Source organism: Ascaphus truei, chromosome 22, assembly GCF_040206685.1.
Source record: "Ascaphus truei isolate aAscTru1 chromosome 22, aAscTru1.hap1, whole genome shotgun sequence".
NCBI lineage: Eukaryota > Metazoa > Chordata > Amphibia > Anura > Ascaphidae > Ascaphus > Ascaphus truei.
In genome coordinates this window covers 7,431,774-7,445,849 of record NC_134504.1, presented here as the reverse complement: position 1 = coordinate 7,445,849, position 14,076 = coordinate 7,431,774, and the positions used below count along the sequence as shown (strand labels likewise).

General features: G+C 48.7%; 1 protein-coding gene across 2 annotated transcripts in view; it reads left to right on the top strand.

The window, feature by feature from the left end:
• Window positions 1-14,076, top strand: part of HLF (HLF transcription factor, PAR bZIP family member) — a 35,688-nt gene that overhangs the window by 3,036 nt on the left and 18,576 nt on the right. For both annotated transcript variants that reach the window (XM_075579853.1, XM_075579852.1), the window contains exon 2: window positions 1,076-1,411. In XM_075579853.1, the coding sequence (XP_075435968.1) occupies window positions 1,076-1,411 (336 nt within the window). The remainder of the gene's footprint in view (window positions 1-1,075; window positions 1,412-14,076) is intronic.

Sequence of the window (14,076 nt, the reverse complement as noted above, 5' to 3'; positions counted from 1 at the left end):
GATACTCCTTTATACATTTCATCTTGTTCATTTTCGGAGAAGATTTGCTGCTAAGCACTCAAGGCATCTATTAAAATAATGTACAATACAAACACTTTAAGAATAGTTGCCGTTGATATACTGGAATACAGCAGTTTCACATGCGGGTGGTGATCACACCGCAGTTCTTCGCTGATGTAAACTCTCCTGTGTTTGAGCATTCTGTACCCCCTGAGTCTATTCCACAACTAGAGAGGAGAATCGGGGTGCCTTGCATGCATGTGCAATGTACAGATGTAGCAAGGGTTATTGCTACCATTCTAGCGTTATGGTAGGATGTGATATTCTGCGTTATCACTGCCATGGAATCCTATGGAAGCTCTATGATATTCTGCATTTGAATGTGCTATGCCAGGGGTGCCTGCTCCCCCGCCCCCTCCCCCCATGCTCGGCTCTGGCGTCAAATTACGTTGCGGGGTCATGTGACGTCATATTGCAATGGTAACGTGACATCCCGTGACCCTGCGGCGTCATTTGACGCCGGGTTACCATTGTGACACATCGCCGAAGACCAGGTAGGAGAAGTTACAGAGGTCTTGCGTGGTCCCCCAGCATTTAATTTAAATGCCTTGGGGGAGAGCGTGGGACCTCTGTAACCGTTGCACCCCCCCCCCCTGGAAAATCTGCCGTCGCCCAGTTTGTGCATCCCTGCGCTATGCTGCGTTATCAGTGGGTCAAATAAAGTTTGCTACATCTGTACAGCTCTGATTCATGCGGATGGCTAGTCAAGGTCATCTTCAGGGCTAGGGAGGTCACCGGGGCGTTGCTGAGAGATTAACCCCTTTGGAACATCTGGCACTGAAGGGTTTAAACATCAACTACGACAACTTGGTAGAAGATGATAAGAAATGACTTCATTTTTTTTACGCACGGTGTGAATGTGTTAGTCAAGGGATATGCGCATAAATATAAAGTATTTCAATTCGTACTGTATGTACGCAGCGTTTCCTTGTATAATGAGTAACCCTGTTGCCGAGTTTATTTGACCGTTCCACGTTCCTTGAGATGGTTTCATGCTCCCCCATTGTCTTTCCAGCCTTCTGTAAAGAAAAAGATAAAGTGAAAAAATTAGAGGATGACACCGCGGGATCGACCGGCCCACAGTCGGCTTTCCTGGGGCCAACGTTATGGGACAAAACGCTGCCCTACGATGGAGATACCTTCCAGTTGGAATACATGGACCTGGAAGAATTCCTCTCTGAAAATGGCATTCCACCCAGCCAGTCCTCACGGGAACTGAACCCCCATCCGTCTGGCCTCCAGCCAGCTTCTGCTGCATCACCTTCTGTCATTGACCTGACCAGCCGAGCGTCCACCTCTGTTCTACCCGGCTTGGTGTCTCAGAATTGCATGCACAGCCCAGTGACATCAGGTAAGCTTCATGTATTAGTATAATCACCGTTTATTTGTAAAGCGCCAACATATTCTCCAGCTCGGTACAACGGGGGGGGACATAGTTAAGTATGTTACATAAACTAGAATGGCATACCGAATAAGGACAAGCGAGAGCAACCCGATACAGAAGGTAATGAGGACCCTGCTCGTGAGAGCTTACAATCTAGAGGGGATAAGTAGCTCCTTGGCTGACAATTTACACCTCATACATAAAGCTTGGCCCCCTGCAGACGCACTTACCAGAACGCCCTCCTACTGTCTCTGTACGTTCTCCCTACCTACCAATTAGATTGTAAGATCTTCGGAGCAGGGACTCCTCTTCCTAAATGTTACTTTTATGTTTGAAGCCCTTCTACCCATTGTGTTATTTGTATTATTTTTTTATTTATATGATTGTCACGTGTATTACTGTTGCGAAGCGCTATGTACAGTAATTCACACACTAGCCTGCAGGAACCCCAGGAGGGGCTGCAGAGATTATTGCCCCAGAGGAGCAGCTGCTCACATGCCCCTTCTATGACCAGATCTGTAACTCTTCCTTGGAGCTGCCGTCCCTAATCTTTCAAATCAGAATGGCCTAGGGGGGTAATTGCCCTCTCGCACCCCAGACCAGCCCACAACAGATTAGCATGGAGTTTGGTCCTCAATAGCGTTCGAGGGGGTATGGTGGATGTTAGGGGTATGCCAAATAGGCTTCCTTGAAAAGGTGAGTTTTCGGGCAGTTTTTAAATAACTGAACGCCAGAGGAAAGTCTGATGTTGTGTGGTAAGGAATTCCAGAGAGAGGGGGCAGCACAGGAGAAGTCTTGTAGGCGGGAGGGAGAGGAGGTAATAAGGCAGGAGCAGAGGCTGATGTCAGGGGTAGAAAATAGGGAGCATTTAGTTATATATTTGGGGATGGGGGCTGAGGTGTAAGTGGGGCAGCGTTGTTGAGAACTAGGGTTTTACATTTGAGTCTAGAGGATATGGGAAGCCAGTGTAAGGATTTGCATACTGATGAAGAAGAAGTGGAGCAGTGAGTGAGCGAGTGGAGTCTGCAAGCAGCATTTTGAATGAGGCAACGGAAATAGTAGTGTGCGTGAAACGTGTTGGCGTAGTTTGTTCTTGTGGCTGCCATGCATCTTTTGTGAGACAATAAATCTATTTTTAACCAGCAATAGTTTTTTGGACCCTGGATTTTTCTACAAAGCTGTGCAGCTTCTTTTACCTGCTGCTAAGCCAGATCTGTACGCTCCCTGGAACAGCTTCTCCAAGTGCACATACATGTGGCATGATGTGCGTTGAGTGGCATTCTCAATCCTGCTCATTGTTGCACTATGGCGTATAAAGTGCTAGCAATTTATTGTTCTATATACTATACCTTGTTTCACACATTCCTTGTTCCAACCCCTTCTGGTTCTAACTTCACAGTTGATACAAAGAGCACTTGAAATCAAACAGTAATCCAGTCACACCGATCAGGACACCCTAAGCTGTGGATTCGTTCCAAAACTCTGTCTTAAAGATGGGGACACACCAACCCGGTGTGTTAGGTTAGCAATCAACTAACCACCCCCACTGCAGGCTCTATCAGGCAGGAGAGATTTTAAAAAAAAGTTAGTTACAGAGGAGGTGTTGATCAGAGAGGGGGAAGAGTGTGTTGGAGACTGGGTAGACATGGGAGAAAACCAGGTCAAGTCAGTGTCTATTGCAATGAGAAGGAGAGGTGGTCCATTGGGACCATAGGAGGAGGTTAAGGAGAGAAAATGGGCGGCTGACATGGCATTGGATTATCAATAAGTATGTTAAAGTTTCCCAGGATGGCAGATTAGAGGAAGTGAGGAAGCCAGGTGGCAAAGTTGTCCAGAAATTGAGAGGTTGGTCCAGGAGGGCGAGATGACAGAGAGAAAGGAGGAATGAGATGGGCAGCGTGAACTTCGAAGGACGAGAAGGAGAGGGAGGGAAATGGAGATATGATGTGAAATGTGCAGCATAGGGACAGTAGTACGGCTACTTCACCCTGTCTATTCCCTTGGTTTGGGGGGGTGAGTAAGGGAAAGACCCACCATAGGGGAGGTGATGTCTGAGGGGCTGAGTCATGCTTCTGTAAGGGATAGGGAGAGTTGGAAATCCTGGATAGCTACGGCATACGTTTACTGCTGACACATCGTGTATTCCATAGGGCTCAGGAAAAGGGAAGGGAGAGGTGTAATGGGGGGAGCTTGGAGTGATTGGTAGGGCGTGGAGAAAGGGGGGCCTTGGGGTAGGCTGTGGGATATGAACGGATTGGTAGGTGGGTGGGGCCAGGATGATGGGTAGATTTCACCACATAGTAGGAGTAGTAGTAAGGATAGGAAGAGAGAGTAGGGCGGGGAGCGCCTGGATTTTATTTGTTTTTGAAGGATGGGGATGTGATGTGAGAAGCAGATGGGGTTGATTGCTGCAAAATGAGGGCGATGACTGCAAAGAAGGGTAAATTAGGAAGAAGGGTTTAGAGAGAGGGGGGAAATGTGGGAGCCAGGGGCAAGTGAGCGAGCATAGGTAAATAAGGGATAGCAAGGTATCAGCAGTGCAGAACTGAGATTGGGCTGAAGTTATTTAACATGAAGCTGTAAGTGTTTCCAGTTCAATGTGTTGGCAGGAGCAGTGTAAAAACAGCAGCGAACAGCATGCACTCTTTGGGGAGAGGGGGAGAGAGAGGGGGAGAGGGGGAGAGAGAGAGAGAGAGGGGCTGGAGAGAGGGGCTGGAGAGGGGCTGGAGATTGAATGCAATTTAGCTGAGCTGGGATTCTGCTGTAACATCCACAGAGCAGTAAATCTGCGAGCTGAGAGGATGAGGATATCCAGCAGCCTGTGTTTTTACTGAGCCTTTAACCCTGTGCACACTGATCTATGTACATATTATGTATATAGTCACTGTTGGCCGTGTTGTCTATGGCTTTTGTTGCATATGATGGGAAGCTGCCTTAGCCTTGCATGGGAAGATTTCAGCTTCGCTCACCGATGGAAAGATGACTTCAAAACATATATTTTTTTTCAAATGCACACGGCAACGTTTATGCAGTTAAATAGACACTACAACCCCCCACTCCTTTCAACATACAGAGTGACTGCTTCCCAGTGCCGGAGAAGAGTTTAGCTCCATTCAAATGAATGGAACCAAAATCTTCTCCAACACTGAGGAAGCGGCGATACAGCATATTGAATGATAGCCTGCAAAATCATCGCGTTGCCCCAGGGCGGTACCGAATCTCAGTGCCTTACCAGTGTTATCTGGGGTAAAATTAGACTATCCCTGTCATTTTACTGTAATATATTTGTATGGCTCAGCTGAGTTGTATGGTTGTATGGCTCAGCTGAGTTGTATGGTTGTATGGCTCCGCTGAGTTGTATGGTTGTATGGCTCCGCTGAGTTGTATGGTTGTATGGCTCAGCTGAGTTGTATGGTTGTATGGCTCAGCTGAGTTGTATGGTTGTATGGCTCAGCTGAGTTGTATGGTTGTATGGCTCAGCTGAGTTGTATGGTATATTACGTTGGCGTCCGGGGGACAAGCAACATGTTAACACCGTATGTAAACATGTGCAAATGCTCCTGGTTGAATCAATCACTCATCCTGACTTGTATGAAACTTATCTATAATGCAACCAGATTTCCAGTTCAGCTGATAATCAGAATTGCTGAATCGTACACATCTTAAACTGCTGCCTATAAAATAAATTGTATGTGGTTTTTTTTTTTTTTTAATATAATCCTTTTATATATAATACTAGCTGAGAGACCCGGCGTTGCCCGTGAGTTAAATTTCCTGCTCCCTTCTCTCCCCCTCTTTCTCCGTTCTCCCCCCCCCTCCCCCAGAGGGGAGGGACGAACAGTGGACAGGAGGGGGAGGGACAGTGGACAGGGGGGGACAGTGGACAGGGGGGGACAGTGGACAGGGGGGGACAGTGGACAGGGGGGGACAGTGGACAGGAGATGGGGGGCACAGTGGACAGGAGGGGGGGACAGTGGACAGGGGGGGCAGTGGACAGGAGGGAGGGACAGTGGACAGGGGGGGGACAGTGGACAGGGGGGGGGACAGTGGACAGGGGGGGACAGTGGATAGGGGGGGAAGTGGACAGGGGGGACAGTGGACATGGGGGGGGACAGTGGACATGGGGGGGACAGTGGACATGGGGGGGACAGTGGACAAGGGGGGAACAGTGGACAGACGGGGGGAACAGTGGACAGACGGGGGGACAGTGGAGGGGGAGGACAGTGATGGGGGGGACAGTGGACGGGGGGACAGTGGATGGGGGGGACAGTGGACAAGGGGGGGACAGTGGACAGCGGGGGGGAACAGTGGACAGACGGGGGGAACAGTGGACAGACGGGGGGACAGTGGAGGGGGAGGACAGTGATGGGGGGGACAGTGGACGGGGGGATAGTGATGGGGGGGACAGTGAAAGGGGCGACAGTGGACAGGGGGGACAGTGGACAAGGGGGGGACAGTGGACAGCGGGGGGGAACAGTGGACAGACGGGGGGAACAGTGGACAGACGGGGGGACAGTGGAGGGGGAGGACAGTGATGGGGGGGACAGTGGACGGGGGGATAGTGATGGGGGGACAGTGAAAGGGGCGACAGTGGACAGGGGGGACAGTGGACGGGGGGACAGTGGAGGGGGAGTACAGTGGACGGGGGGACAGTGGACGGGGGGACAGTGGACGGGGGGACAGTGGACGGGGGGACAGTGGACGGGGGGACAGTGGACAGGAGGGGGGGACAGTGGACGGGGGGGACAGTGGACAGGGGGGGAAACAGTGGACAGGGAGGGAACAGTGGACAGACGGGGGGAACAGTGGACAGACGGGGGGACAGTGGAGGGGGAGGACAGTGATGGGGGGGACAGTGGACGGGGGGACAGTGGATGGGGGGGACAGTGGATGGGGGGGACAGTGGATGGGGGGACAGTGGATGGGGGGACAGGACAGTGGACAGGAAGGAGGACAGTGGACAGGAGGGGGGACAGTGGACAGGAGGGGGGACAGTGGACAGGAGAGGGGGGACAGTGGACAGGAGAGGGGGGACAGTGGACAGGAGGGGGGGACAGTGGACAGGAGGGGGGACAGTGGATAGGAGAGGGAGGGGACAGTGGACAGGAGGGAGGGGACAGTGGACAGGAGGGGGGGGACAGTGGACAGGAGGGGGGGACAGTGGACAGGAGGGGGGGACAGTGGACAGGAGGGGGGGACAGTGGACAGGAGGGGGGGACAGTGGACAGGAGGGGGGACAGTGGACAGGAGAGGGAGGGGACAGTGGACAGGAGGGGGGGACAGTGGACAGGAGGGGGGACAGTGGGCAGGAGGGGGTGGGGACAGTGGACAGGAGGGGGGGGACAGTGGACAGGAGGGGGGGGACAGTGGACAGGAGGGGGGGGACAGTGTCACACATACTGTGACACACACGCACACAGTCACAGTTAGTCACAGTCACACACACAGTCACACACACGTGTCTCAGTCCCATGCGGCGCCCTTCTCGGGCGCAGGCCCCGCCCCCCCCGTGCGGCGCCCTTCTCGGGCACAGGCCCCGCCCCCCGCAGATCCGTACGGCGCCTCTCGGGCGCAGGCCCCGCCCCCCCGCAGTTCCATGCGGCGTCCTTCTCGGGCGCATGCCCCGCCCCCCCGCAGTTCCGTGCGGCGCCGCACCGTACGGTGAGTGGTGGTGGTGGTGGGTTGCCCCACCCTGGCCGTCCATTCCGCCCCCTCCCGGCTGTCCGTTCCGCCACTTGGTCCCGGCCGCAGGCACAGGGGTGAGGGAGGGGAGGCGGGAGGTGGTGTGTGGTGGTGTGTGTGGGTGTGCGGCAGTTGAGGCTAGGCACTCGGCGCTGCGAGGGAGGAAGGGGGTCCTTCCGGGCACCACCATCTTAGGCACTCGGTGCCGCGAGGCAGCTGCAGGCTGCCTGGCCACTGACTGTCCCCCCGCCGGGGAGGGAGGGGAGTGAGCGCCGGGGAGGGAGGGGAGTGAGCGCCGGGGAGGGAGGTGAGTGTGATGGGGGGGAGAGAGGACAGAGAGAGTGTGTGTGTGTGTGTGTGTGTGTGGCCGAGCGGGAAGAGAGTGGCAGTTGGGTGACGTCAGACCCACCAATCTCATTGGCCAGAGGCTGAGGACCAATCAGATTCACCGCAGCTAGTACCAACCTTTCGATTTTATATATTAAGATAATATAATAAATGATAAAGACAGCCAAAAAACGAACTCTTTCTGTCTTGGGTTCAGCACGTTGCAGGCCCCTCGCAGACCAACATGGTTAATAAGACCTCTTTCGTAGCTTGAAGGTGACATTCCAAGAAATAAATGAATCTCAAGGTCATCTGTAACCATGGATAATGTATATCTAACGGTGAGCCTCACACTGCGATGTAGAAAACTACTGACTTTTGTTAATACACTGCACTATTTTAATCCAAAGAGGTCTACGTACCATCACAATGTTGCCATTAAATTGATGTTAAGAGACATTTGGAGTAAATGTCACTAAGAGTCTATATAACAAGCTACTTTTCGCCTATTTTTCTTGCGTCAGTGTAGGATTTGGTGCTATACAGAAATAGTAAGACTTACTAGCCCTAAAAGGGAGAAAATTATTCTTTTTATTTTATCACGGGCATAGAGAAGGTTTAAAAAAAGATGCTGGTACCTAGTCTAGGTAAAATAATGTTTGATACTTCGGGGGGCAATTTTTGAGTTGGCCAACGACAGTGGAGTCACAGTTCTAGCTTATAGCATGGACACAAATGGGAGGTAAAAACAAGAACTCATCAGGAGTGTAGGTGTATCTAAAGGATTTGTACATAGACTTACTGTATACTTGTTAAATCGTACCCATCTTCATTTGCTTCTAAATTAGAGTCATTTTAACAGCTGTTCTTAATTTAAGAAGGCTTCTTTAATGTGCACCTATGTAGACCAGGTGCAAACCAGACTACACTATAAGAACACATGAATTTCATCATAGATTTGGAACCACTGAGGCTTTTTCTGCTCTGTTGATGCACTAGGCGCTACCAGAGAGACGGAAGCTTTACAAGACTATTGGCCAAAAGGCAAGAGAAGAAGGAAAATAAGTGATAGGGATCCAGTGAGTTATTTGGCCTGGATGATGACGTACAGTATTTTATAGGTACCATCTAAAACCTAATTATTCTGGAAATGTTAGATCTTATTCAATCTGATCTAGAGCCAAAATCAATATTAGACAAACTCCCAGTATTACAGTCATCTAATTGCGACAGATGCTCATCAGCAATCGCGCTAATCTAAGACCTCATTAGAACAATTTAAGACCAGATACTAATGACTTTGTAGCACCTGACTCTAAATCGCATCATAGACACAGAAATGATGTTGGCAAAGCACTAACGTTTCCGACAAAACTCGAAATCGGACCCTTTGTCCATGTACTTGCTACACGTCTGTATGCTACCGGGGAGCTCATTGTGTATGGAAGAAAGTACATTCTTGAACATATACAGTTATTCAATTTGAAAGGTTCTTTAATGCCTTGAACACTGTGTCCAGTCTTTGAGCCAGAGCTATTAGCAATTTATTTTCTGGTGGAAACACCATTCAGTCCAAGTATTAACAGTTGTCACAATGAGGATCTAGTTGCAGATGTTCTAGCAAAATGGTCCTTTATGTATCAATGGATCAATGTATGAGAGAACCTGTATTTCAGCTAAATGCACAGGGCATGCAAGTAAAAATATTGGGGGTGATGTGGGATTGAGGAGGAGGAGGAGGAGGAAGGGGGATTGATGGTGAAGAGCATGGGGGGATTGATGGTGAAGAGCATGGGGGGATTGAGGGTGCGGAGGATGGGGGGAATGAGGGTGAGGAGGAGGGGGGATTGAGGATGGAGGGAATGAGGGTGAGGAGGAGGGGGGATTGCGGTTAAGGTGGGATTGCAGTGAAGGTGGGATTGCGGGTAAGGAGGATGGGGGGGGATTGAGGGTGAGGAGGATGGGGGGGATTGAGGGTGAGGAGGATGGGGGGGATTGAGGGTGAGGAGGATGGGGGGATTGAGGGTGAGGAGGAGAGGTGGATTGAGGGAGAGGAGGTGGAAATCTGAGAGACAGGGAGGAATAGTGAAAGAGAGTGAGAGATGGGGAAAGAGTGAATAAGGGAGTGAGATATGGAGGGTGAGAGCAAGGAAGTGTGTAAGAGAAAAAGAGGAGGAGGTTCGCAAGATTGCTGACCCCATTGCCCCATTGGAAACTCTGGATTTATTTAAAGTTTTTTTTATTTGAGGGGCCGTTTAAAAAAAATTGCGAGGGGAGGGGGGTGTACTTACACTTCTGGCCAATCTCTTCCTGTTGAATAAATAACTTTATTTTACAATCTGGTGCCCCTCCATTTAAAATGTCAGCCTGGCGAATATGAAACAAGTTGCAGCTCAATACTTAGCAATTCATCCTTTTGAAGTCTGTGTTCAGATAGATGTTCTGTATGCTTCGTTGTGCATTCCTCCTGAATAATGCAGCTCAGAAACACATGCCCAAATAAAGTGTTGGGAAAGCAGAAATTACCAATAAAATGCCATTTACATTCCGTTCGGATGTTGACAAAAGGAAGATGTTAGACGCCCTTGCGGGCCTGTTGTTCTCACAGTATGCTTTCTGAATGTTTCATGTTAAAGGGCGTTCTGCCATTGGACTGGCTATCCTGGAGTATGGAAATGTGTGTTTTGAGGCTAAAACCTGAAGTATAAAGAAATCGATACAATTTACCAATATGGCAGGATTCTCTTACTAAAACTTACTTGCTGATTTCCCCCTCATACAGAGGTAAAAGGAAGGGTTCGCAGTGTAGTGTAGGACCTGCATTTTTGGTTATGCCTTGACGTTTGGTATGCAGGCTTATAACGCTTTGGCCAAAGGGTTTAACTAAATAACCAAGTAATTATTATTATTATTATTGTAGTATTTAAACTTTATACTTATTACCATATATATTTTGTCCATTGGATGTAGCATTGGGCACCCCTGTCTTTTGTTGTATATATTTGCCATGCCCAGTAGCACTCCTTTTTGACATAAATATATATTCATGATATGGTGGGTGCAGGAGTTTGAGCTAGCTGGGAATGTGTGTGTTAATCACTCCCAAGCGAGATACAAAGTATAAGTTCTACTCACAAGTTTCTTACTGCAGCATCTTCCCCTTTATGTGGAGAGCAGATAAGAATGCAACATATTGGACCTTTTCCGGGCCTATACGGACCGTTCGTCATCTGAAACGTGGAACCCGAAAACGTTGCATTCTTCACTGCTATTTACATAAAGGGAATTTACCGCACTGAGAAACTTGGGAGTAGAACGCTACTTTGTACTTTGTTTTGTATCTGATATAGCCAGGACCGGCTTGATGACGATACCTGCGCACTGAGTCCTGTGGTTACAACCATTAAACTGATTGCTGGGGGAGAACGCGGGGTCTCTGTAACTCTATTACCTTCTCCGGCGGCGTCTCCTCGTGCAGCGTTCCATCGTCGTTTTTTTTCCCGCCATATCAAATGGCGTCGCGTTGCTACGACAACGGGACGCTCTGTGCGCGCGCGTGCGCGTTGCTATGACAACGTGACCCCGCATGGCACCGCAACGTCCCGCTGTCATGGCAATTCATGGTAATTCATCACTTTTGGGGAAATTCCATTGAAGATTGGGAAAACAGATGCGCCTACTGTACGCGCCAAAATAAAAGCATCATGCGATATGTGTGTCCTATCAGAACAAGATTTAGCTGGCTTTAGCAAGGCGAAAAAAGACACCCTTTGTATTTCTGGGCATGCATATGGTGACCGTGCAGAGCAAATTGTGTTGTAAACAACTTTTTCTAACAGTTCCAGTTTATTAAAAGATCAGCTAGCTTAGCACCTCCGCAGCACGGACAGTGTTTTAGCAGAGATAATAAAAATATCACTGGTGAGCACATTTACGTATCGGACCGGTCTGTAACCCTGCCTCTCCCCTTTATGAACTTCGCACACAGCGCTTCCACTGCAGCCAGGCATTCTGGGAAATGACAGGCAAATTAGCACAGTGTCACCTTCTACTTCATGTCGACTTTAACGTGGGACCCCTAAAAGCGTATGTGTGCCGCATTACACAGCTTTTCAGCACAGCCTGGGTTAAAGAAGTGCAAAGCCAGTAAACCTACTCGCAGACAGCTGTTTCAACCATTTGGGTCTCATCAGTGTGAGGCTGGTTATACTGGTGTAGCCCCCGGGTGCCGCTGGGTACTAACAAACAACCGATCAGTCTGTCCACCGAAAATCCACCTCCGCGTGGGGTGGTATCAGGTTGGAGGGTCCCACCTTAGGATAGTCTCTGGTTTGATGGCCTGGTCTGGTCGCAGACGCAGGCAGCGCACACCGCGTGCACCCGTAGCATATATGCTGACTAACACTATATTGCTAAGGGAAGCGTACCTGTCTAAGGGCCATCCCTACAGCACACAAGCTATTAGTGATGGGGTCTAGCGGGGACCTATGGGGATGTCCTGACCTAGTCCAGTGGAGCACTTCTCCCTGGACATTACCTATCCCCTTGCTATCCTGCTTACAACTAACTGCCATACATCTAGGAACAGCAGCAGCGGTCCTGTGGCGGTGCCAGCATCGGAAGTGTCTTCAGCCAGCGTGGTAGTGGGTACCCGGCCGGGTAGAACTATTGATTTTGGCCGGGTACCCGTTACCCGTTTTTTTTCCAAAATCCCTACCCGGTAAAACAGTAATTATTTTCCCTTTCTTTTCCTTATTATTTTATTTCATTTGGTCATTGACTCATTTTTTTTTTATTACCATGTTTTCAATAAAAACATCATGTTCCTTTGTTACGTTATTGGCAAGAAACAAACTTGTTGTTCATGCTTCAGTTTTTTGTTTTAGTTGGTGTTGTGTATCCATTTGAGGAGTTTTCTATTTTGGGGTGGAACTGCTCTGCTGGAGCCGGTAACACACAGTGGAACGCTCTGTCTCTGAAGACTAGTGAAGTATTTCCCGAAACCGAACTTGGATCCAGTGAGAATTTACCACAGTGAGATAACTCGGATTTATAACTAGGGTCGCCAGGTGTCCAGTATTGAATCGGACCGTCCTGCATTTGGACACTCTGTCCAGTAAAACATTAGCGGTAATACTGGACACTGATGGAAGGGTTTCACACAAGTTGCGGTAGGAGATACGGTACGGGAATAATAAAACGGTTGGGATAGACACCTACCTATCGCAATCATAACAGACATAGCATCCGCGGTTTCACCGTAGATAAGATATTGGGCGTACCAAGTGGTACCCATCTGCCGTCAATTTCTGTGCTTATGTTTCTAGTCCTACGTGAGGACTTCCCTTTCCACCTGCTACCAACATCTGGCTTAGAAAAGACGTTGACATCCACCGAGGGTTGGCGAATCTCTGCGTAAATTGAGACGTATTCATTTTTAATCGGCGAATCAGCAAATAGACTCCGCCCCCCCCCCCCCCCCCCAACATTTAGCACGCTCGTTAATTTCTTCAAAAAATCTGCAGGGATTCTCGCAAAGTGAACCAGGACAGGTTTGCACAACTCAAAACACTGCTTGGATTGTAAGCTCTTCGGGGCAGGAACTTCCTTTTCCTAATGTTTCTTCTACGTCTCAAGCACTTATTCCTATGATGTGCTGTGTGTTACTGCTGGGAAGCGCTATGTACATGGATGGCGCTATATAAATATAGATATACATACAGACATATATACATACACACACAAATAATTGTTGTGGTTCCAGAATGTCCCTGGCACTGAACTTCCAGGGATCCGAACGGTTAATCGGATGAGCAAATTGCAGCCGTTAACGTTGATGAAAATGGCTCCTAATCTGAAAACAATGCTTTGATTTATGAAAAGCGCACACGGAACTTAATTTGTTAGAAGTAATTGGCGAAAATAAAGCTGAAAGAACGCTGGCACCTTGTGTACACGGTGTACAAAACCTTTCAGGCCGGGAGTTCACAAATCCTCCATTCTTCTAAGGGTCTATTATACATGATGCATAATAAAAACCATTATAGGAATTAGGATGCGTGAATACGACCTGATTTGGTAAATAGTAGATCCTTGTCACTGGGCTGGTACATTTTGTTCTGCCGGGATGGGTGTGAACGGTAAGCTTTTCTGGTGTCACATTGAATCCCTTGTGTTAAGTAACTTAGTGATTAAGTCATGTCAGCAATCACTACTTCCTATTAATCATCGTTATACAGAACACGTTGTAGTTCAGCTAGCTGCATAGGAAAAATATGTATGAACATCGTGAATGACAATTGTAACAGTAAACTGATTAGTTTGTAATAGTTAATTATTAGTATTATTTGTTTTATAGGATTACAGATAATTGACGCCTTAATTTGTATCCAGTCAGTACTTTTTTTAATATTTTTTTTTTTAATACAGCTCAACCCTACAACGCGAATCCGCTTATAACGCGATGTGAGCGTGGCTCCCAATTTTCGTATTTATGAATACTTTACAGCACGATTATTGGTGTCTTAAATACTTTATTGTACAACGCATACAATGGTACATTATTTCTAACGCGACCCGCTTATAACGCGATGTGATTCTTTGGACCCCAAGCACAGCGTTAT